This window comes from Odocoileus virginianus, chromosome 34, assembly GCF_023699985.2.
Source record: "Odocoileus virginianus isolate 20LAN1187 ecotype Illinois chromosome 34, Ovbor_1.2, whole genome shotgun sequence".
NCBI lineage: Eukaryota > Metazoa > Chordata > Mammalia > Artiodactyla > Cervidae > Odocoileus > Odocoileus virginianus.
This window is the reverse complement of record NC_069707.1, coordinates 29063536-29086445: the sequence shown is the minus strand read 5'-3', so window position 1 is coordinate 29086445 and position 22910 is coordinate 29063536. Positions and strand designations below refer to the sequence as shown.

The 22910-nt window shown below is 34.3% G+C and overlaps 1 protein-coding gene across 5 annotated transcripts in view; it reads right to left on the bottom strand.

The window, feature by feature from the left end:
- The window catches only part of HBS1L (HBS1 like translational GTPase), an 82536-nt gene that overhangs the window by 41837 nt on the left and 17789 nt on the right, over positions 1-22910 (bottom strand). Inside the window, exon 1 of one of the 5 annotated variants that reach the window (XM_070461432.1) lies at positions 22689-22761. The exons of 3 other annotated variants lie outside the window; for them this stretch is intronic. Coding sequence is in view for 1 of the 2 variants with exons in the window: in XM_020883167.2 (XP_020738826.2) it covers positions 21436-22907 (1472 nt within the window). In the remaining variant the exon portion in view is untranslated. Of the gene's footprint in view, positions 1-1934; positions 22908-22910 lie in introns of those variants that run through there. One more of the 5 variants, XM_020883167.2, reaches the window with a different exon arrangement.

Here is a 22910-nt window from a genome sequence, read left to right as displayed (position 1 = left end):
CATAGGAAAGGTCCTAACCCACTATACTGGAAGAATTAGACAAGTTTCCTTCAAAAGATTCCTACTGAGTCCTGGAGGGAAAAATAAGGAACAGGGACTCAGAACCTGACACAAGCATACAGCTGACAGCACATCAGCATGGTTGGGACATGAGAGATTAACTGTGTGGGAAGGACAGAAAAACTGGCAACTCATTAAGACCACATGTAACATTTAGGTATCTAACTTGATTTTGAAATTTAAGAGCCACTAAAAGAATTTCAACACTGGTAAGACATACCATATACTGTGAATTAAAATGAATTGTGGAGGAAAGACTGAGGAAGAGCAGCTAGAAAAGTGTTGTACTGACATGCATAAGAAATTCTATTAACTGCCCTAAGAATGATGGAGATGGAGAAAGGGTTATTTAAAACCTATTACAAGATAAAATTAGGGACATTTACTGCCTGAATGTATTTAAGAAAGTAAGAGTAAGAACAGCTGCCAAATTTTCTAGCAAAGAAAAGTAGACTGCTATGTCATTAGCAAATAAATATATTACAGAGAACTAAAAGAAGTCTACTAGTCAGGATCTTTCTTCTCTTGGATGGTCTCTTATTCAAGTGCAAAATTAAGAGCAGTCTATTCAGGGACTGCTGCCTCCTAAATAGAGAGATTGCCTATTTCATGTTTTTTTTAAACACTGCTTAGACACCATCTCAGGTCTTTAGTTTTTCCAAGGTAAATTGTAACATGTACTTGGCACTGGAGACACAAAGGTGATTAAGAGTCTGTTTTCAGGCAGCTTTCATTCTAGATGTGATGCACCTGTAAAATGGCAAGGCTGACAGAAAATATAAACCAAGAAATGAAGAGAATATGGCAGGTGATCACAAGTGCTATGACTATAGCTAACTGAGTACCAGAACACATGAAATAAATAAGAGGGGACAAGCATGAAAGATAATACATTAATAAAATATGGTGATGAGCTAAATGAAAATACAGATGTTAAACCCTATGACTCCAAATTAGATATGAATATAGAACACACTGGATCTGATATTTTCTTTCAACACAAATAGAGATTGGATAGAAAGCTCGATAATCAAGTTTGCAAAGCCGAATGAGAGCACTATTAAAACACAAGTAACTTGAGACCTGGGAATGGATGAAATAACTTACAGAAAATTGAAAGGTGAGAAGGTAGTGAAGGTCCAATGAGTGTACACTAATAAAGGGAGTAAACAAGCACCCACATTCCTTGTACAGCCCTTACAATGAACTGAGGTTCATACAATCATGCTGGTTGTATTATTAGAGATCATTTGGTGTTGTCCATCATTTTATAGATGAAAATTTAAGTGGATTTTGGAAGATCATATGCCTGATAAATGAGTTTTTTTCCTCCAGGGTATTTCACAGGCACCCTCTCCTTTCCACTCTGTTTCTGACTGCACGTCCTCAGAACTTCATGGAAGTACACTTCCCAAAGTAACCAAATCATATCTGTTTTGAATTTTAAAAAGTATACAAAACTTGCTAAGTCAAGCACCTCTATAAAATCTTAATGCTCTGTCTAGATTACGATTTTCTGATTTTAGTTATCTACTCAGATACTTCTGATCATATTAAATTAGTAATTCTGATTTCAATTAATATCTGCATTTCAAAATCTGATAAGTCTAGAAGTTAAATCATTCCCAGCTTAACACAGAAGTTTCCAATTAGTAGAATTTTAATTTTCAGTGGGAAACTAGAAGGGTACGCTAGGCTGCCTCTAACAACAAACATCTGGATACAATCTTCTTAACCTTTTGCTTACGCTCATTTTAGGTGGGGAATGGGATATTTAGGGCCTAAAACATACATTACAGCATAATGCTATCAAATTTAGGTCACACATGATAATCCCAAGTTCTTGAAAATGATAATTCCAGACCAAAATGATATGACTTGAAATAAAAAACCTTTATTGTAAATCTTCATGTAGCATATATCATTTCTCAAGTGTCAATCAATATAAGTATGTGCCTTACCTCTCCAACTAACCTCTGAGCTCCAGAAGGATATTTTTAAATTTCTTTTCCACAAGAGCAAGTCCACTGGCTTAATATATACTAAGCACTCAAATATTCACTAAGATTACATAATCTTATATATGGAAAGAAGTAATAAGTTTCCTGACTCAATGATTCGCAGCTTGCAAGAAGGCAGGTGCAAGCACATCCTTGCCCTCTTCCCCTCTGACAATCATTGTCACTGACAGGTACCAATCCTGACGAGAAAATGGTACATCTCAGGTGTCCTGGGCAAAAAAAATCACTGTGAATGACTTGTCTAGTGTAAAACTAGTTCTACAGATGAAGAAGTGAGGTTCACAGTTTGTCCAACTCTGGTTAACATTCTTTGCAGATTATATCTATCTACCTTTTGTTGACTGGTTTCAGGTTCATAACTAAAAATGTTTGAAGATGCCTCAAGTCAGGAAATTAGTTCAGATGACCTTTTACTGTGGCCCTCATACTATTTTTAAAAATAACTACATAGCCCGTTCAGTGAGAATCTCTTTCCCACATATATATATCATTAAATCTCTAAAATGTTTGAACATTTTAATACTAATAGCCACATCAAATAGGATACTAGGTAATGAAAAACTGTTCTCTAGGAAGTAATATTCTTAAATTCAATTAAAAACAACCAAGGTTTGTTTGTTTCATATAAAGGCTATAACTAAACATGAGAGGTATTACCAGGGACATTTTAAGAAAATAAGCTTATTTATTTACTGATTGTGTCAAGTAATTTCAAATTTAAACAGGACCTATAAAGATGTGAAAACACTGTAACATTAGTTTTAAATTTTATAATTTTTAATAAATATTTTTAAAGTATTCTCTGAATCAAACTGGGATTAAAAATTGACTCCACTTTTAAAGATGTGTGCAAGTAGATAGAAAATGAAGACAGGGAAAACACAGCATACAAAACTGCATGTAAACTTGTATGCACAAACCTTATTAACATAAAGAATAAAAATAGGAAAACCTAAAATGATGTGGCAAAACACAAGATTTTGTCTTTGGGTAAGAAAATCATAAGTGACTTTTCCCCCTTTTACTACATTAAATATTTAGGAAAATAAGTTAATGGAGATTCGAGAAACTTCAAAAGGAAGAAATTATTTTTCATATTTATATGGTTAAGACAGAAATTTACAATTTAAAATCACTCAAATCAAAATATCTATAGAGTTTTAAAAAATATATTTTAGGTTATTGTTTTTAACTGAGGTTTTCTAAGTAAATACATTTTTTTGCCATGAATCATTATAGTTCCTATAAGTGTTTCAATATAGAAACACATACAAAAAAAAGATTTTCAAAGAAACAGCGTTAAATTTTCAATGAAAAATTACTTCAAATAGAAAATCATTTCATTGAATCTAAACACACATATAAATTCTAGTTACTAGATACACATTTAGAAAGCACAACAAGGCTACAAAGAATAAACCACTAAACCACTTTCTTCAATATTACAACCACACTGTGATTTGTTAAGTGTATTTTTTCATTTTAAGATATCCTTCATATAGCATAACCTGCCTCATCAAATCCATCACGCTGTATCCATCTCCTATGATTCAGAAGAAAAAAATGTTTATCCTAAAAAATATTCATTGGGATCAGCTTTCAATTTTCTATAAATATCATTGAGCCAGCAATCTTAAAAATTACAAACTTTTGATGAATAGATTTCAACTTTATATTAGGCTGGATTATATGCTTTGAAGTAGTATCCACAAAATTTTATAATCTAATATATGTAATTATTTTAAATTATATTAGGAGCAATAAGAGTTCTAACCCCTGGAAGAGAAAATGGCAACCCACTCCAGTATTCTTGCCTGGAACATCACTGTACAGTACAGGGAACTATACTCAATATCTTATAATAATCTACAAGGAGAAAGAATCTGAAAATGACACATATATATACATCAAACTGAACTGCTTTGCTGCACACCTGAAACCAATGCAACATTGTAAATTAACTATAATTTTTAAAAAAAAGATACACAGTGAGTCATAACCATCTCCAAACATCATCGTGGGGCAGTCATTCCTAAATAACTTAAGAAAACTTGGTAATATCCAACATTATCCAATATCCAGAAATAACTCCATAATAACGAATGTAATGAACTTTCAAACAATTAGTAAAGGAAAGGAAAGGGAAACTAGTATTGTTTTAAGACACTACAACATGGAACAAGCTGGGTTAAAGATAAATCATCTTAATACTTTGAGACAGAGAATATTTTTACAATTTCAAAAAAAAATTCAAGTCTCAGAGAAATCCAGTAATTTTACTAAGGTCATGCAGATAGCAAATGAAAGAGCTAGGTTGCAAAACAGTATTAATCTAATTCAAGCACTATCATCCTTTTCTGCTGTATTACATGCTACCAGTCAGAGCATACAAACTGTTCAATCTTTTAAATTCTAATGAAACTCTGAAAGAAAATACAAATTCAACTATTTTTTAACACTTCACACAGAAACAAATTTTAGAGGAATTAAAAGTCTTAAGCTCATATAATTTTCCCAAAGGAAAACAGAATATGAATAACTTAGGCTTGATTTTTTTTTTAATCCAAGACTGCAACCTGTTAAAACAGAATCATATGAAGTTTTTAAATTTTTCTGTAGAAAGAGACCATAAATAAAGAAAATGAAAAGATTGGAAACATTTACAATGTATATGCTAATAAAAGGTTAATATCTGTAATATAAAAGTATTTTAATTAATAAGAAAAAGACAACCTAATTAAAAATGGGTAAAATATACAAAACTAGCAATTCACAGAACAAGTTTAATGGCAAGTGAATATGTGAAAACATATTCAACTTCATTACGAAGCAATGAGACATTAATTTCTTACCTGTCAGACTGTCCAAAATCAAGATAAATAATGACACTAACTGCTGGGGGAGGGATGAACCAAAGTACTGCTCATAAAGCAAAGGCTGAATCTATTGGAAAGCAAGCAGTATACCTTTAAACCCAGCAATTCCACCACAGGGATCTATCTCATAGAATCAAGAGCCCCAGTTTTTAAGGATATGTACACAGATGTTCTACAAACAAAATAGTTCATAGAACCAGAAAGTGGAAATAAAATTAATATCCTTCAGTATGCAATATACTGACTAAATGGTAGCACAGCCGTCCCACAGAATATGACGTAATTACCAAAAAGGATGGGCTTCCCTGGTGGCTCAATGGTGAACAATCCACCTGCCGATGCAGGAGACCAGGTGTGACCCCTGGGTAGGGAAGAGACCCCGGAGAAGGAAATGTCAACCCACTCTAGTGTTCCTGCCTAGGAAATCCCAAGAGCTTGAAGGGCTACAGTCTATGGAGTCACAAAAGAGTCTGACGTGACTAAACAACAACAACAAAAAAGACTACAATGGAAAGATTCCGGTTAACAGTGTATTACAAGGAAAATGAAAACTATAGTACATCTTTTCTTTTTATAATAGTAATGAAAAATCCCTCTATGTATATGTGTTTATTTTTATATGTGATTATGTAAAAAGAAATACAAGGAAGAATTTATATCAGGCTGTTAAAAATGGCTAAGAGAGAAGATAAGTCATCTCCCCAAAAGGGCTTACATAAAAACATCATGAATGACTTTAAAAAAAAAACTCAGTGGAAGTAAATGTTAAGTCCCTTAATGAATTAGACTTTAATATATAATCACTTTTTAAGGCACTTGATCCTTAGATGGTAGTAAGAAAACCCTTTATTTCTTTGAACCAAGTTCAATTATCATTTGTTGAGCATTCTTTATGTGCCAGACACTGTGCCAATTTTATCACATGGGTGCTTTACTTATGAGTGTGTGCTCAGTCATGTCTGACTCTGTGCGGCCCAATGCACTGTAACCCGCCAGGCTTCTCTGCCTGTGGAACTTTCTAGGCAAGAATACTGGAGTGGAGTGCCATTTCCTACTCCAGGGGATCTTCCCGAACCAGGTATCGAACCTGCATCTCTTGCATCTCCTCCACTGGCAGGCAGATTCTCTACCACGAGCACCACCTGAACTTCTACAGTTAGGTACTGTCTTCTCATGAATGAAAGTGAAGTCCAAGTGTTAGTCACTCAGTCATGTCCGACTCTGTGACCCCATGGGTTGTAGTCCGCCAGGTTCCTCTGGAATTCTCCAGGCAAGAATACTGAAGTTCCAGGGGATGATCCTGACTCAGGGATCAAACCTGGCTCTCCTGCATTGCCCACAGATTCTTTACCATCTGAGCCAACAGGGAATCAATGACATTTTAGACACTGCCAACCTATAAAACTGCACAATGCACCATGGATACAATTTTTAGGGACACAAAAATGACTTTCATCACAACTGCCCCCTCCCACCAAAGGAATAATCTATCTCTCTTATCTACCCTATGAATGAAAACATCAATAATATAAAATCCTTCCTTTATAAAAAATGCTATCAATGCTATTATGATTAACAATTAAATGAAAGAAATAAATTAGTATAATCTTCCTGAAAGTAACTTCACAATATGTACTAAAAGCATCAAAACTGTCTGTACCTTTTTATCCAGGAATATTACTCTTAAAAAGCCTTTTATAAGATAATTGAAAAAAAAATGCACAAAAATGTTTACTGAAGCATTTTTGGTAAAATTACATTGAAAAACTTAAGTCCTACAATAGGTGTTTAGTTAGATAAAATAATAATATTATGCAGCCTAAATTTATTGGCATACCAACAAAGGTCTGTATGGCTGCTAGGGACTTGAGAACGGGAAAATGTAGAGTTGTTAAATGAGTACTGAGTTTCAGTTTATAAGATGGAAAAGTTCTGGAGACTGGTGGCATAACAATGTGAATATACTTAACACTACTGAACTATATGCTTAAAAACAGTGAATAAATTTCATGCTATCTGTATTTTACCACAATTGAAAACAGAATTTACCAAAGTAAAAAAATGTTAAAGCCTGTAGCACATGATTAAGTTAATTGGGTTAAAAAATGAAGTGGCCCATTTTTTAAAAAAAGAACTAATATTCCCTATGTGAAGAAAAACATACACAAACTATAAAAGAGGACTTTAGTATATTAGAAGCATTTCATTCTGAATTTTGGCTCCACCATTTACTAGTTTTTATGGCCCTGGGTAAGGTGTTTAACCATTTTTCAGCCTCAGAGCCTCCTGGTGACACTAAGATTGAAAAAAAAAAAAATCCCTACTCGACATGATTTATTAAATATTGAATACATTAAATATGATAAGTGAATATTAAATAAGTATAAAGAGTTTAATACAATATTTGGTGTGCAGTAAGTGTTCCTCAATCCTGCCTACCATTACTGTGTAAATGCATCAAAACACGAATAGTTCTGAACTCTGAACAAAGGGATTAAGTATCACTGGGTTGTCCGGACTTTCTGGCTTTACTAATGAACCCTCATTTATTATTTAAGCATGTGCTTAAAGATGGCATCGAGCTAACAACTATTAAAAAACTAAATCCTTCAGGATTTTTAAATCAAACAAAATCAAAGACAACACAGTGATTTAAAATTTAATGAACTGCAACAGGACTTATTATAGGACCACTAATTTACAAGGATTTAAAAACTGATACCAATTCTCTATATAGGTATGCCAAAACCTCGAAGTAATATAGTACCTCACTAATGATAAAGCTGATTCCCCCAACAAGAGATTTAATTTTATCCTTAAGTTACACAAAGAACCACAAAACAAGATTAAGTTTACAATATAAAAACTTATTGCAAGCAATATACAACAATGAAAAGTGTGTTCAACTAACACAATAGTGTAAATTAACTAAACGTCAATTTTAAATAAGTCAAAATTAAAAAAAAAATTTTTAAGGATGTCTAAGTTCAAAAGAACTCAATTTGAGTTACAATTTGCCTCTTAATAGCTGTGAAGTACAGCAAATTATTTCATATGAGCCTCAGTTGCTTCCACCTACCTCACAGATTCTCATAAAAAACAAATAAAATATATACAAAGCCTGACACAAAGTCTACCTTCAATGCATTAACTCACTTCCCTATCGCCCCTTGAGAAGTGGTAGCTTCCAGAAGAGAACACTTTTACGAGTAGCCAAGAGAAAGAGCGAGCCGACACGTTCAGAGGGAAGCGCCTTGGCTCTACTCGGTGCGCCTATTAAACCAGGCTTAGCTCCTGATGGGCTGCTGTAAAATCCTAGGGAATCTGGGCCGTAAACCGATGTCCCCAGAAGCTACCATGTTTTTCTGACAACAAGTGAGCATGCAATAAATGCTAGCTAACTTGAACTGTATTTATCAGTTCCTATTCTAATCCATCCTAATCCCTAGCTAAATACTTAGCAATTCTTTCATCCAAAAAAAAATATTTAAAAGGATTTATAATTGCCTTGGAATGAAACAAGAAAGTATATACACATACATGCAATCTGATTATAATTTTATGGTTTAAAAAAAGCAAGGTAATTAGGATGAAAAGAAAACTGTATTTAACATTCATGCAATTCTTACATGGTACTGGCTATACAAAGAAGACAGGCTGTTTTGAGAGTCTAAAGCAAATTATTTTTAAATTAAGCAATTAGTGCTTCAGTTTTTCCAGTGTAGGTGTATACACAAAGAGAATCTTAAGACATATCTGAGAACATTCTGAACTACTTAAGTTTTTTAACTGAAATAAACCACTTCCTTTCAAAAGCCCACATAATTTTAAAGCAGAAAGCCAATTAGTCTGAAGCTTTCTGTGCAAATATAAAATTCTTCTAACTGCTTCAATAAAATTACTCAGTGACAGAAAAATTAATGAGAAGACTTTTCAAAGAAAAATATACTTAAAAGAGGAAATCAAAAAATTCCAGCTAAATATACCTAAACTCCCTATAAAAAGATTAAAGCAAAATAAAATATATATTTAAGTGCATTACTGAAAAGTTCATATAGATTCAGAACTGTTCATAACATGCTGTATTAATAATTTTTCTTTGTAAGGTATACTTTTCACATTAATCATAGTCTTTACTTCAAGGATAAAATCTCATAATATATTTGACCTGAGAAGGGAGAAAAAGAGGTTGCATATCCTTCTAAAAATTTAACATCACTATTGCATCTATTTAGTTACTTAGATTATGCTGAAGAAAGAGACAAATACAGCACAGTAAATTTAAAAAAAAAAGTCTTGTTGCAAGTGTCTACAGCTCTTATCTTTAATTTCTTGTAATCTTCTCTAGGGAACAATTTGCCACTGAGAAGCAAGACTAGACTATGATAGTCATCTGAGTACAGTTACAAATAATACTTTATAGATATTCAAATAGTAGTATACACTATAGTAGATATCCACTATATGACATTTAAGAGACTATTAATACTACAAAACTAGTAAAACAATGCCTGCAAATTAACTATATCCTCATGTAAAATTAGGCTCTATTTTGTAACTGAAAACTTCACTTGAAAGGTAAAACCAGAAGAAATTCAAAAGGGAAAGGAAAATGATGCATAATGGGTTTCTAAACAGTATGGGCAAACCAATTCTACTCAAGACAAATTTTAGTATTCAAGTATATTTCTCCAAATACAGAAATCAAATATATTTCTCCAAAGCTTCCAACACTTGTAAACAATGACTTTTCTTAAAGCTATCATTGATGCAATGGACATACCAATTCTAAGAACCATATAAAATGCTAAATGTATTTTTTTGGCCACATCGCATGGCATGAAGGATCTCACGTCTGTGACCAGGGATGGAACCTGTGCCCCTGCAGTGGAGATGTGGAGTCTTAACCACTGCTCGGCCAGGGAAGTACCTAAAATGTTAAATTTAAACTATGTGTGATGTCCTTTCTCCGTATTTGTGGACCAACTACTTATTCTTTAATGCTTACATTTTTTTAGATCACGTATTTTTCTAAAAGAATCTAAATAAACCCAGTGTTAGAAAAAGTCTCAACAGCAATCAAGAGTTAAACCTCATTTTACAAAGAAGCATTCATTCTGTCGAAAACTTTCTCTTCCAAGTTGGCTGACTAATTATAAATTTTAGAGCATAAATAGTAAGATTCTTCTGCCCAGAATTTTCCTTTCAAATAATAATAATATGTGCATTTCAATCTCTGGATTTCTTTGTGGGAAAAAAAATGCTACTTAGTTTTATAGTTTTGGTAGTGAATCCCTCCTCTCCTGGTAGGTTTAAGGTGACAAAGAAACTATCAACAGAAAACAGACTGTCCCATGATTTTAATGCCTAAATATATACTCCTTTGGCAGTTCACCCATACAAATGCATAGCAAAATGACATGATAACCTAGTCTAAGGTTATTTATATTTGTTATAATGGTTCACTATTACATATGTTTATAAAATGAACTCAAATGTTATCTAAGTTAAGGAGACACATAAATATTTAATACATCACCTTAGAAATGGAAGAGTTCTAACTTATTACAGGATAAAAGGTTAATTTTCACATAGATATTAAGTTCTCATTTCAAAATTCTAAGAATACAAATACACTGAGGGAATTCCCTGTTAGTAGAGTGGTTAAGAATCCACCTTCCAATGCAGGGGATGTGGGTTTGATCCCTGACTGGGCAACTAAGTCCATCATACTCGGCCACAACGACTGAGCCCGAGCACGCTAGAGCTCAAGCGCTACAACTAGAGAAGGCCCGGTGTGCCGCAACAAAGCGCCCGCACATCTCAGAGGGCCCAGTGCAGCCAAAACGTGTGTGTGTGTATATATACTCCCAAATAAACATAATAACAAAAAGCTTTCTCCTAGACTTCAGTGGCATGCCACCACAAACACAGGATGCTATGGGCAGGGGAATTATTATACCTAAGCATCTAGGCTTTTGGAACAAGGTCTGTCATATCACATACCCGAAATGAAATTATTCACAAACTTCTCAAGTTATCTAGCTTCCCGCTGTTTGGGGCATTTAATCTAATCAAGTGTTACTGGGAAGACTGTTGTTATTTAGTTGCTAAGTCTGACTCTTCTGAGACCCCATGGACTGTATGTAGCCCACCAGGCTCCTCTGTCTATGGGATTTCCCAGGCAAGAAAACTGGAGTGGGTTTGAGATATATCCAGTTAAAAAGACAAAGTGAAGATGTTTCTATCTCACTTTTCCGCTCAAAAAACATACCCTCCCTACAAGCACACACACACACACACACACACACACACACACACACGATAAAAGAAAAGATGATAAAGCCAAACAGAAGAAAAAGGTAAAAAATAAGCCAGCAGAGCTCACAAGAAATACAGACTGAAAAAATCAAAACAAAACATACAACTACTTTCAGAAATTTAAAAAGCCATGCTAGAAGTATATATGACAGAAAACAGTAGGGCAATGTCTGCAAGACCCTCCAGGAAAAAAAGACAAACCAAGGACTATTATTTATAGTGCAGATATGTCACAGATCATTTTCATATATTCAACAACTTGGGGAAAATTTCAAATGTATATTTGGGGTGGGGGGGCGAGAGATGGAAAAGATGTCAAAGTCAAACAAGTGATAAATATAGGCCTAATCATGAGAAACCAATCAAGCTTAATGTAACTACAGTTGGTTAAAAACTAAGGAAAATTTGAGTACAGAATCTAAGGAAAGTGTCAAAATTTTTGGCACTACATTAAATAATAGGACTAAAATCATCAGGAGATAAAGGGAGAGAAGAGGTCAAGTATGAAAAGTAACTCTGATGAGCTCAACTTCTAAAGTGAGACTCATCAAAGAACTGATTAAAATTAGTAATTCAGTTAATAAGGTTTAAAAAAGAGGTATAAATATTTCCCCTAAAAACTTAAAATATTAATAAAAATTATAAGAAAGAGGAGGTGAAGTATGTGTGTCAATTTCTTTGTCTTTCATGAGAGATCAGCACATACATACTGTTTAAAGTTGACAAATTTTTAAAAAATCTATTCTGTAAAATCTGAAAAGTAACAGAAATATATTTTGGATTAGTCAGACAGAATTTATATTCCTGACATTAGCTTATGAAATAGCAATAAAACTACACTGGACCACAAAGAAAAACTGAATAAACTTTAAAAAGTAAAATGTACCAACCACATTCTCTGATGACAGTACAATGAAATAAAAAATTATAACAAAAATAGCAAATAAAAATCCCACAACAAAATGGGATTTAAGAAAAAAATAACACTTCGATTCTTGGCTTAAAAAGAAAATCAAAATTAAAATGGGGATTATCCAGAAAATAACAATAGCTCTAAAAGAACCCAGAAAATAGTAACTAAAAGAATCTACATGTTACAGCAAATACAGTTTTCATAAGAAAAACAGCAGCTACAGAGACAAAAGTAAGAGAGAATGGGAACAATGCATATCAACTTCAAGGGAGTGGGGAGAAACAAGAAAAGTGCAGAACTCGGATTTCAATCTAACAATATATTTCTTAGAACAAAGACAAACAAGTACCAGAAATGTGTAATGTAAAATGCTATCTTTTGTTGAATCTAAATGGTAAGTTTGTAAGTACTTGATACATTAGTCTCTGTGTTTGACATTTCTTAAATGAATACTACTACTACTACTAATAATAGATAATGTTTGCTACAATGCAAAACAAAATCATTTATCACCAGATGAAATGGATCATTTACTCAGAAAATTAAAACTTCCCAAGCAGACCTTAGAATGTTGAGAAAAATAATTCCTATCATAAAACAAATAATTTCACTGTCTTTCAAATTATAAGAATAAAGAAAAACTCTCTAAACTCTCTAAAAAACTATCACAAGAGAAACCAAAGCATGACAAAGAACACATACGCACAATTGTAAATTAATTTTATGAATAGACAAAACAATTTTAAATAAAGTATTTTCAAATAAAATTCATTCTATTAAAAAAAAAAATTCACCACGATCAGTTAGGAATGTTCCAATAATACAAGACTAGGCCAATACTAGAAACTCCATTTAATAATGTAATGTTTAGTACCTAACGAAGACAGTTTATTTTTTTCTCATCTTTGACTGTGTGGATCACAATAAACTGTGGAAAACTCTTATAGAGATGGGAATACAGACCACCTGACCTGCCTCTTGTATGCAGGTCAAGGGGCAACGGTTGGAACTGGACAGGAAACAATGGGCTGGTTCAAAATCGGGAAAGGAGAAGGTCAAGGTTCGATACTGTCACCCTTATTTAACTCCTACACAGAGTACATCGTGTGGGAGACCAGACTGGATGAATCACAAGCTGGAACCAAGATTGCCGGGAGAAATTTCAGCAACCTCAGGTATGCAGATGATACCACCCTATGGCAGAAAGCAAAGAGGAACTAAGGAGCCTCTTGATGAAGGTGAAAGAGGACAGTGAAAAAAGGAATATCATGGCACCTGGTCTGATCACTTCATGGCAAATGAAGAAATGAAGTGAAGTCGCTAAGTCATGTCCAACTCTTCGCAACACCATGGACTGTAGCCTACCAGGATCCTCAGTCCATGGGATTTTCCAGGTAAGAATACTGGAGTAAGTTGCCATTTCCTTCTCATGGCCAACAGATGGGGAAAAAATGGAAGCTGTAAGACTTTATTTTCTTGGGCTTCAAAATCACTGCGGATGGTGACTGCCGCCATGAAATTAAAAGACACTTGCTCCTTGGAAGAAAAGCTGTAACAAACTAAAACAATGTATTAAAAAGCAGAGACTTCACTTTGCCAATAGAGGTCCATATAGTGAAAGGTATGGTCTCTCTGGGAGTCATATACCAATATGAAAGTTGGACCATGAAGAAGGCTGAGCACCCAAGAATTGATGTCTTCGAGCTGTGGTGCTAGAGAAGACTCTCAAGAGTTCCTTGGACAGCTAGGAGACTAAACCAGTCAATCCTAAAAGAAATCAACCTTGAATATTTATTGGAAGGACTGATGCTGAAGTTGAACCTCCAGTACTTTGGCTACATGATGTGAAGAGCCAATTCACTGGAAAAGAACCTGATGCTGGAAAAGACTGAAGGTAGGAGGAGAAGGGGACGACAGAGGACGAGATAGTTGGATGGCATCACTGATTCAACGGACATGAGTTTAAGCAAACTCTGGGAGATGGTGATGGACAGGGAAGCCTGGCATGCTGCAGTCCATGGGGTGACAAAGAGTCGGACACAACTTAGCAAATGAACAACAATAAATGAAAAAGAAGAGTAAAAAACAAGACAGGCTATAAGGTATTTAAAAATTAACAGTAATATAAAGCTACAGCAATTGAAAATTTGATACTGACACAGAACAAGACAAAGAAATAGAACAGCACAGTCTCCAAAAAGGCAAGACAGATGGAGAGAGGAAAATTTAGCATATGTCAAAAATGGCATTTCTAATCAGGTTAAAGAAGAAAAAGGACGTGTAATACAACAAAAAGTAATTGTGAGAAATTGAGCTATCGAAAAAGAAAAGATGTTGGTAGAAAAACTGTATTTCTTCCTTACCCCCTATAGCAGCTAAATCAAACACTCAAATGTTTTTTTAAAAAAAGAGAACCTGCTAAACACAGAGAAGCAATTTTTAAAAAAATTATCTTGTAGTAAAGTAGAACTCTCAAACAAAAACCCATAAAAGATTAGTAAAACTTTAATATACTTTATTAAATTTACTTTTAATATACTTTATAATTAATATAAAATTATTGTTATATTATGAATATTAAAATTTTAATAGTTTATTAATTTACTTTATAAATTTTAATATAAATTAGAAACTTTTAATACAAAATTTTAATATTGATGTTATGTATATAAAATCAACAATTTGTCTTATAAATGACCTAAAAGATGACAAAGAAAAAATATTTTCCATGCATATAACAAAACGATTAATTTTCTTAGAATTTAAATATAAAAGTCAAATACATTAAATGCACACACACACATATTCCTAGAAGTCATTATGAAAGATAGCCAGCAGAAAAATCATCAAAGATTAGGAATAGGTAGTTCTAAGAAATACAAATAGATTCAAATGTGTGACAAAGTAGTCAGTTTCACTCATTTAAGACACATAAACAAATGAAAAAAATACTTTCCAATTATCAGGTTGGCATAATACCCAAAAGAGCAATAATCCTATATGTGAGAATTTGAACAAAACGCACTCATAAACTCGTGTGGGAAGGAAATCAGCACAGGTTCTACTAAGGACAATTAGACAATATCTATCAAAAATTTTAAAGTACATACTTATGGGCCTAGAAAATCAATCAGTAGAAACATAGGATGTTCATGCAGGAGTCAATAGTGATAAGAAGTTAGAATGTTAACAGGGGCTATTTAATGCATAAACATGGAATTCTACATGGCTTTTAACAAGAATGAGACTGACCTCTATATGCTGGTAAGGAAAAACCTGCAATATACTTAGCAGGCTAAGTGATACAGATATTGAAGTGTTACTGTATCCTCCCATTTGTGTAATGATATGTATACAAATTTGCTATGTCTAACACACAAATAGTTTCTAGAGCAGTATAAAATATTTTTTTACAGATTTGTTTTACAGCTTCCTCTAGGGAATAAGATGTGGGACAGTATTTAAGAATGAAACTCACTTTTTACTTTAAATTCTTTCCTACATGTACGTGCCAGATATTGTCTAAGCTGGGACTATAGCAATAAAGACCTTACATTCATAGAAGTTGCGCTGTGGTGGGCGGGGCGGGATAGGGGGAATTACAGAGAAGAGGAGGGAAATAAAACTGTGCACACACACCCTGACAGATGATGTAAGGGTTGTGAGGAACAATAAAACAGGGTTACCAGAGACAGGGGCTAAATGTATGGCAGAGGTTACGATTTTACATGAGGTGGTAATAAAAAGGAATACAGAGAATTACGGGTACACAGGACTGTTCCCCTATCCCAGGCTTAGGAGTAAAGTGACACGTAAACTACAGCCTCAGGAGCTAACTGCCAGGAGGAGAGATGGAGGGGAAAGGGCAAAGGGCTACAGAAGCAGAGGAGACTCAGGCAGCTCTTCTTGGGAGGGCTGGGCAGTGGGTAACACAGAAACCAGATGGCAAAAGGTCCTACAGTAAGATAAAGGGTTTAAACGGGGGGACAGACAGTCAGGACTACATTTTGGAAAGGTCACTCTACCTGTATTGTAGAAACTGTCTGAGAGATAATTAACTGAGACGTAAAGAAGCCAGATAAACATTTCAGGAATTCTGCCTAAACCTAACAGTCTTTAAGAGAAAAAGTAGTAATAAGAACACAGAATATGGATGGAAAAATGGACAATCAATCCGTACTTGAGGATTCCATATTCATGGATGCAGCTAGTCACTAAAAACCATGACTTTCAGCACTTTTGCAGTCTCTTGTGGACAGTGTAGAGCAGTAAAAAATTTTAGTAGCCCAACACACATGTTCCCAACTGAGGTCAAATAAGATGCATTTTGCCTTCTTGTTTCAGATCTCATAAAGCAGTATCCTTTTTCTTCTGCTGCTGCTACTAAGTCACTTCAGTCGTGTCCGACTTTGTGCGACCCCATAGACAGCAGCCCACCAGGCTCGCCTGTCCCTGGGATTCTCCAGGCAAGAACACTGGAGTGGGTTGCCATTTCCATCTCTAATGCAGGAAAGTGAAAAGGAAAAGTGAAGCTGCTCAGTCATGTCCAACTCTTCGTGACCCCGTGGACTGCAGCCTACCAGGCTCCTCCATCCATGGGATTTTCCAGGCAAGAGTACTGCAGTGGGGTGCCATTGCCTTCTCTAGTATCCTTTTTCACGACCTCTTAAATGCCACATTTTTCACCCTGTGACATCAGTTGGTGATTTTGCTGTTTAAAATGGTCCCCAAGAGTAGTCTGAAGCAGTGTCTAGTGTTAAGCACAAAGCAGTTGGGATGTGCCTTACAAAGATGCAGGTTAGATACTGTTAGTGTTAGGCATTAAGTTACAGTGCTACTGGCTATGTGTTCAATTTCAATGAATCAATAATATACGAATAATATGTATTAAATAAAGTGTCTTTAAACATACATAAAACAAGGTCATGTATTGATTGTTTGACAAAAATGTTGTGATCAGACGATCACAGGAACCTAACCTCGTATTTCTTATGGGAGCAATGGTTCAGTTTTTGCTAAGTCAGCGTCTGCCTATTTCATTCAGTGTTCACTCATTTATGACTTTATAAAATATAACTACCACATACAAGAACAATCAACTGTATATGTACACACATATAATTACTTATTTGTAAAGAAGAAATAATAGGACTGGAATCAATTACAGGGCTTTCCAGGAGCCTCAGTGGTAAAGAATCTGCCTGCTAAGGCAGGAGACTTGGATTTGATCTCTGGGTCGGGAAAATCCCCCAGAAAAGGAAATGGCAACCTACTCCAGTATTCTTGCCTGGGAAATCCCATGGACAGAAGAGCCTGGACAGGCTATATAGTCCACGGGGTCATAAAAGAGTTAGACACAATTTAGCAACTAAACATCAACAATCAGTTATAAGAAGTAAATGAGGGAGCAAAATCAATGATGATGCTACCTAGGTTTCTGGCTTAAGCAACTGGGTTGATGCTGATATTGCTAATAAAGAGAGGAAACAGGAGGAGGTCGCAGCTTGGATCAGGAAGACAAAGACATCAGCTTCGGAGAGTGTAATGTCATGCATGCCATACACACTGCAATAAATATAACTATGTGTTTAAGTACCCATTTTCCCATCCCATTTGAGAATCACATCTTTGATCATCTCCAGCTATGTCCTATAAATAGAAGGATGCTTTCTTTCCTTTAAGTCATATAAACCAGGCATGTCAACATCAAAACTGTGTACTTTGTCAAATGTTTTATTTTCACTGCCATCTTTGCAATTATATTATCCATATTCACCATGATCTATACTTTAAGAATGTTTCTGTGTGAGTCCTCAAAAGTAAAAATATAAATTCTACCTTTTGGAAAATAAGAATTCTAAATGACAAATATCTTCAAAGAAAGTCTGCACAACCAGGCAGTGCATTTTTCAACTTGTTTACAGAAACCTTTATCATAAATTATTAAAATATCACTCTGAAATATTGAGCTTACATAAAAAATCCTAATGGATAAATTGTGATGTTTTCACACCTGATTTTAGAAAACCCCAGAATTACAATTTATTTCAATGTACATTCAAAATGTGACAAATCTTTTGCATCCTAGAAATTAAAATTACAATATACAACTGCATACACTGAGCTTTATTAGTAAAGGATTCATATCAATCCCTCCCTATCCAGTCAGCATTACCTTCATTTATAAAAGTAATAGAAAACAATTTCTAGGCTACTATTAAACTGATTTTATAAGTAAATATACACTTGTATGAACACCAAACAGAAACCTGATACATAGTTATTCCTCAATGTATAACTGTGTACTTGCTAATTTGCAATGGTCCATATATTTAAAAGCACTGGAGTAGTTTTACCCTTGGTATGGCAATTAATCATATGATCTCCCACTGACCACAAGAAATTAAATATAGTACACTGGGAACAGTTATTACTATTTATATGAGGGGAAAAAAGGCTGAAAGAAAAGTTCGAGAAAGAAAGATTCAAAGCTAAGGTGGGGGAGAAGTTAGAATACCAGTTTAGTAACCAGGAAACAGGAAAAACACAGAACAATTAAGAAAGAAATGATAAGCAAAGTGTTCTGTACTGAAGTGATACCTTGTTCTTTGCAATTAATGGGAAGAACCGTAACCAAAAAGACCAACCAAATGCAAGACAGAAAAACATCTGTGAACAGCTCTTTTAAAAAATCAAAAAAAGTGAAGAGGAAATGGTCATTTTAAACATCTTGTATTTTGTATCATTTAGAATATAATTACAACATTATTTCTAGTCTTAAAGTATACTATTAATATTTGAGCATAACACAAATAAAAATGGCTCTGTATGTTAAAGTCGACATCTGAACTGGAAAATAGACCAAAAACACTTAGCATACCTGAGCTACCAAGACAGCAGTCAATCAATAAACAGCAGCTGGTGCAGAAGATGCACGTAGTGCAAGCATCTGTCCTCACTAGGAAAATATCCACAAATAAGCAGGCACTAGTCTCTTTACCAAAGGCCAGTGGCCAAAGGCAGAAGGGGCACTGGGTCTTCCTGGTTCCACTCTCTGAATCTCAGAGACTGTGACACTTCCTTAGTCAATGGGGCAAGTGCCTGTCAGGTATGTGCCTAACGGCCCAGTAGCCATCACAACAGAAATACGGAGACGTATTTAAAAATTGTTACCTTCCCTATCACTTTGTAATATAGAAGGTTTTTCCCCTAAAATCATAATATCATAAATAGTAGTCACAATCCTGATCATCCAACAAAGGCAGATCTAGTTCACTCTACAAGATCTACTATATGGCTTTAAAAGTATTGTATTTCCACTTGAAAATTAGTTTGCTATAAAAGATAATATAACAGTAACGCTGTTCAATTTCAACATGGATAAATATGTATTTGTGGATTTATGTGCAAAAGGACCACTTGGGCAGCATTTAATCTATCAAGAATTACTGTCAGTTCTAAACAAACACTTAGAATACAATTCACTTCTAAACTGGAGACTGCCTACAGTATATAAATTTAGTTGATGAGTCACAGACTAATAGTTCAAAATTACTAAAATTTCCAATTAAAGTTCAAGACTAGAAAAACAAAATCAGCAGTTGGGATATTCAAACTTCAAAACTGATCACAAAATATAACTTGTAATTTATATGATCTAAGCATCAGTAGGATACGCACTGAAATCTGCAGTTAGAAACAAAAAGTGAAGATGTCACAAAGTGTTTAGTCAAGAACAACAAGTACATAAGGCTGGCTTCAGCTCTCTCACCAAAACACTGGACATAAAAACATCATATACAACTAAAAATATTGAGATATTGGGATGTCATTCTGAAAATAAACAGAAACAAGAAATATTTTAAAAAATTATCAAACACAGACTAGAGTAGTAGTCAGAGAAAAACATTTTTACTGGGAAAATATAGCTATTTTGTTCTCATTAAGAAACAACATCTTAAAGACTACTTTTTTCCTGCAAGAAATAACTAATAGCATTATCTTCTAACAAAAAAGGTGTTAATTCCTAATTAGCAACATTCCTTGGTATTCCTAATTACTAGAAAATACAAATTAAAAATTCAAGTTGGCCAGGTGTTATTTCTAGCATTAGTAATTCCTTTCATTCTACTGATTTCTTTAAGGGAGCAATTCTCAAGTAGAAGTAACCCATCAGAATTAACTGGGGACCATCCTGAAAATACACATTTCCAAATGTCATCCCTCAGAAATGACTCTCCATGTCTGGAATGAAGTCACAATAGCTATGTTTTGAAAAAAATTTCCCCAGTGATTCTGACTGCTGGTTGAGGACGACTGCTTTAAGAGATGAATTACCTACTTGTTCTACCAACTAGAAGAGATCTTACTCGGTCGACTACTGCTGAAACTTTGTCCTTACAGCACACACAGCTGTCAGTGGCAAAGAGGAAAATTCCACATTTCATTACTTACAATAAAAAGAAAAAATGAAAAGAGATCTGGCAAGATTACTCAAGGAACATGCAACCATACTTGAAAAGACTTTCTACATATTTATTTTAAAGTGTTCATTTAGGACAAATGGTTTTGAAAATGTATAAAAATAAATTATGTATTAAACCATCTTCAGTATGTACATGGTCCCTTAAAAGGATTTATATTTTATCATCATGAAAAATGTATTTCAACAACCTCCACAGTATTCTTAAAAGTTAGGAATTTTAAGATTTTCTAATAGAAAACTTTTAGTATTCACTGGCAGAAAAATAATGAAACTTGGAATGATTTCATTAATATTTCAAAATATAATACTGTCTTGGCTATGTTATGCCATATATCACAAGAAAAATCTTCATCACTAAACTATACTAATCCCAAGTGGTGGCATTTTCATTTAAGAACAAAGCACAAAAATATTTTATAAAAGAAAATGTCTCATCATAAAAACTTTCAAAGCTGAATGCTTTAAACAAAAATAGCTGAGGTTTGATTTCACAATATCAAGTTACCATAAGCACTTTGTAAACATACACCTATTACAGGCTATCAACTTAATCAGTTATCACTAAAAGAAGATATAGTAAAAAGAAATTTCAGTGCAAAAGCATTTATCAACTAAAGTTATCAACTGACTTAAGACAATTTTAATATAAAAATCACAACTTAAATCCCATAATATAAAGAAACCCTATAAAAGTTTAAAATTTTTAAATTAATTTAAAAGAAAAAGCTCTACAACAGTTAGCAAGTTTTCCTTTTGTTACTATTCTCTAGTAAAAGCTTTCTTTTGATTAGCTTTCACAATGTCATCAGGAGATGCTGATTTGAAGTCAAATGGTGTGATTGCTATAAGAGGACTTATTTCCTTGTCTTTTACGTCTTGAACTTGTCTACTATAAAGAAAAGTCTTATAGAGATCAAAGGTGCGTCGCTTGCAGCTTTTCAATGGGTAACGAAGACACAGGGTTGAAGCGAAAGCTGACGGTCTGGCAGCAAGGGCCTTGGTCCAAGAGAGAGAAAAAGGTGGTTTCCTAGGCAGAGAGCTTTTACTGTTTCTCTTATTATCCTTAGCAGAATTGGAATTTTTCCCTAATTTTGAACTCAGAACTTTAGTTTCTGGTATTGGAACAACTGATTGGTCTACTACAGGTTTGGGAACAAAATCTGGGGATTTTATGAGGACACTAAGATCAATATTTGAGTCTATTCCAGGTGACCTCATTTCAGATAAACCGAGCATACAGGAATCTTTCTTAATCTGAGGGTTGTCTATATCAATTGTTTCTGCAATCAAATCAGAAAGTGACAAATTCTCAAGGTCTCTTGTTGGAGAAGGTTTACGAAATGCCAAAGATGATAGAGATCCTGTTAACTCTGATATTCCAGTTGAAGATTGATACCGATTTGCTAATTGTGACAAGGGAAAAGATCCCAAACTGAGATCTGTGAAACTGGCAGATGGCTGGTGACAAAAATCAGGTAAAGTAAAGCACTGGCTTGGATTGTTTTCCTTGTGTTCCTGAAACAATTCAGCTAGGGATGGACTTTCACACTGAGAAAACCGCAAGTTGTCATTCTTTAACATGCAATTCTTGTTGCTTTGTTCAACTGAAGAAACAACTCCAACTTCAGTCGTTTTACTAGCATTTAAATTATCAACAGCCATATTTTCCATTGAGTTGGTTAAGAGCAAAGGATTATTTAAACTTCCTAAACTGTTCTGTACTGGAATGTTTTGCAAATCAGGTACTGAATCATTTTGAATAAATAATGAGTTATTAGGTGCCGTGTTTTTTATCATTAATGATTTTAAATCTGGTATGCCTTTGAAGGCAGAATCATCTTTGGAAATACACTCAGACACATGAGGTCTTAACAAATCACCATCTAGACTCTTTGAAGGTAGACTCTCCACACTACCTGTGGGTGGTAATCTGACTGATGGCGGACTTTTATAAGAATCTCTTGGCATATCATTGATTAGGTCAGCTAAGGACAGCTCTTTTGTTAACTTACATGATTCTAGTTTCTTTTCACTTTTAGGTCTGTCAAGTTTCTTTTTTTTATGGAGTAAATAGTGACTTGGTATAACCGAGGAATTATGATATAATACATATTTTGCTACTGGGCCAGAAAAATCAAAGGATTTGCTGCTGCAATCCAAATGGTTTGCAGACTGAGGACAAGGGCTGTGAACATTATCAGCTGAAACTTCAGAGGAAGATAATAAGACTCCTT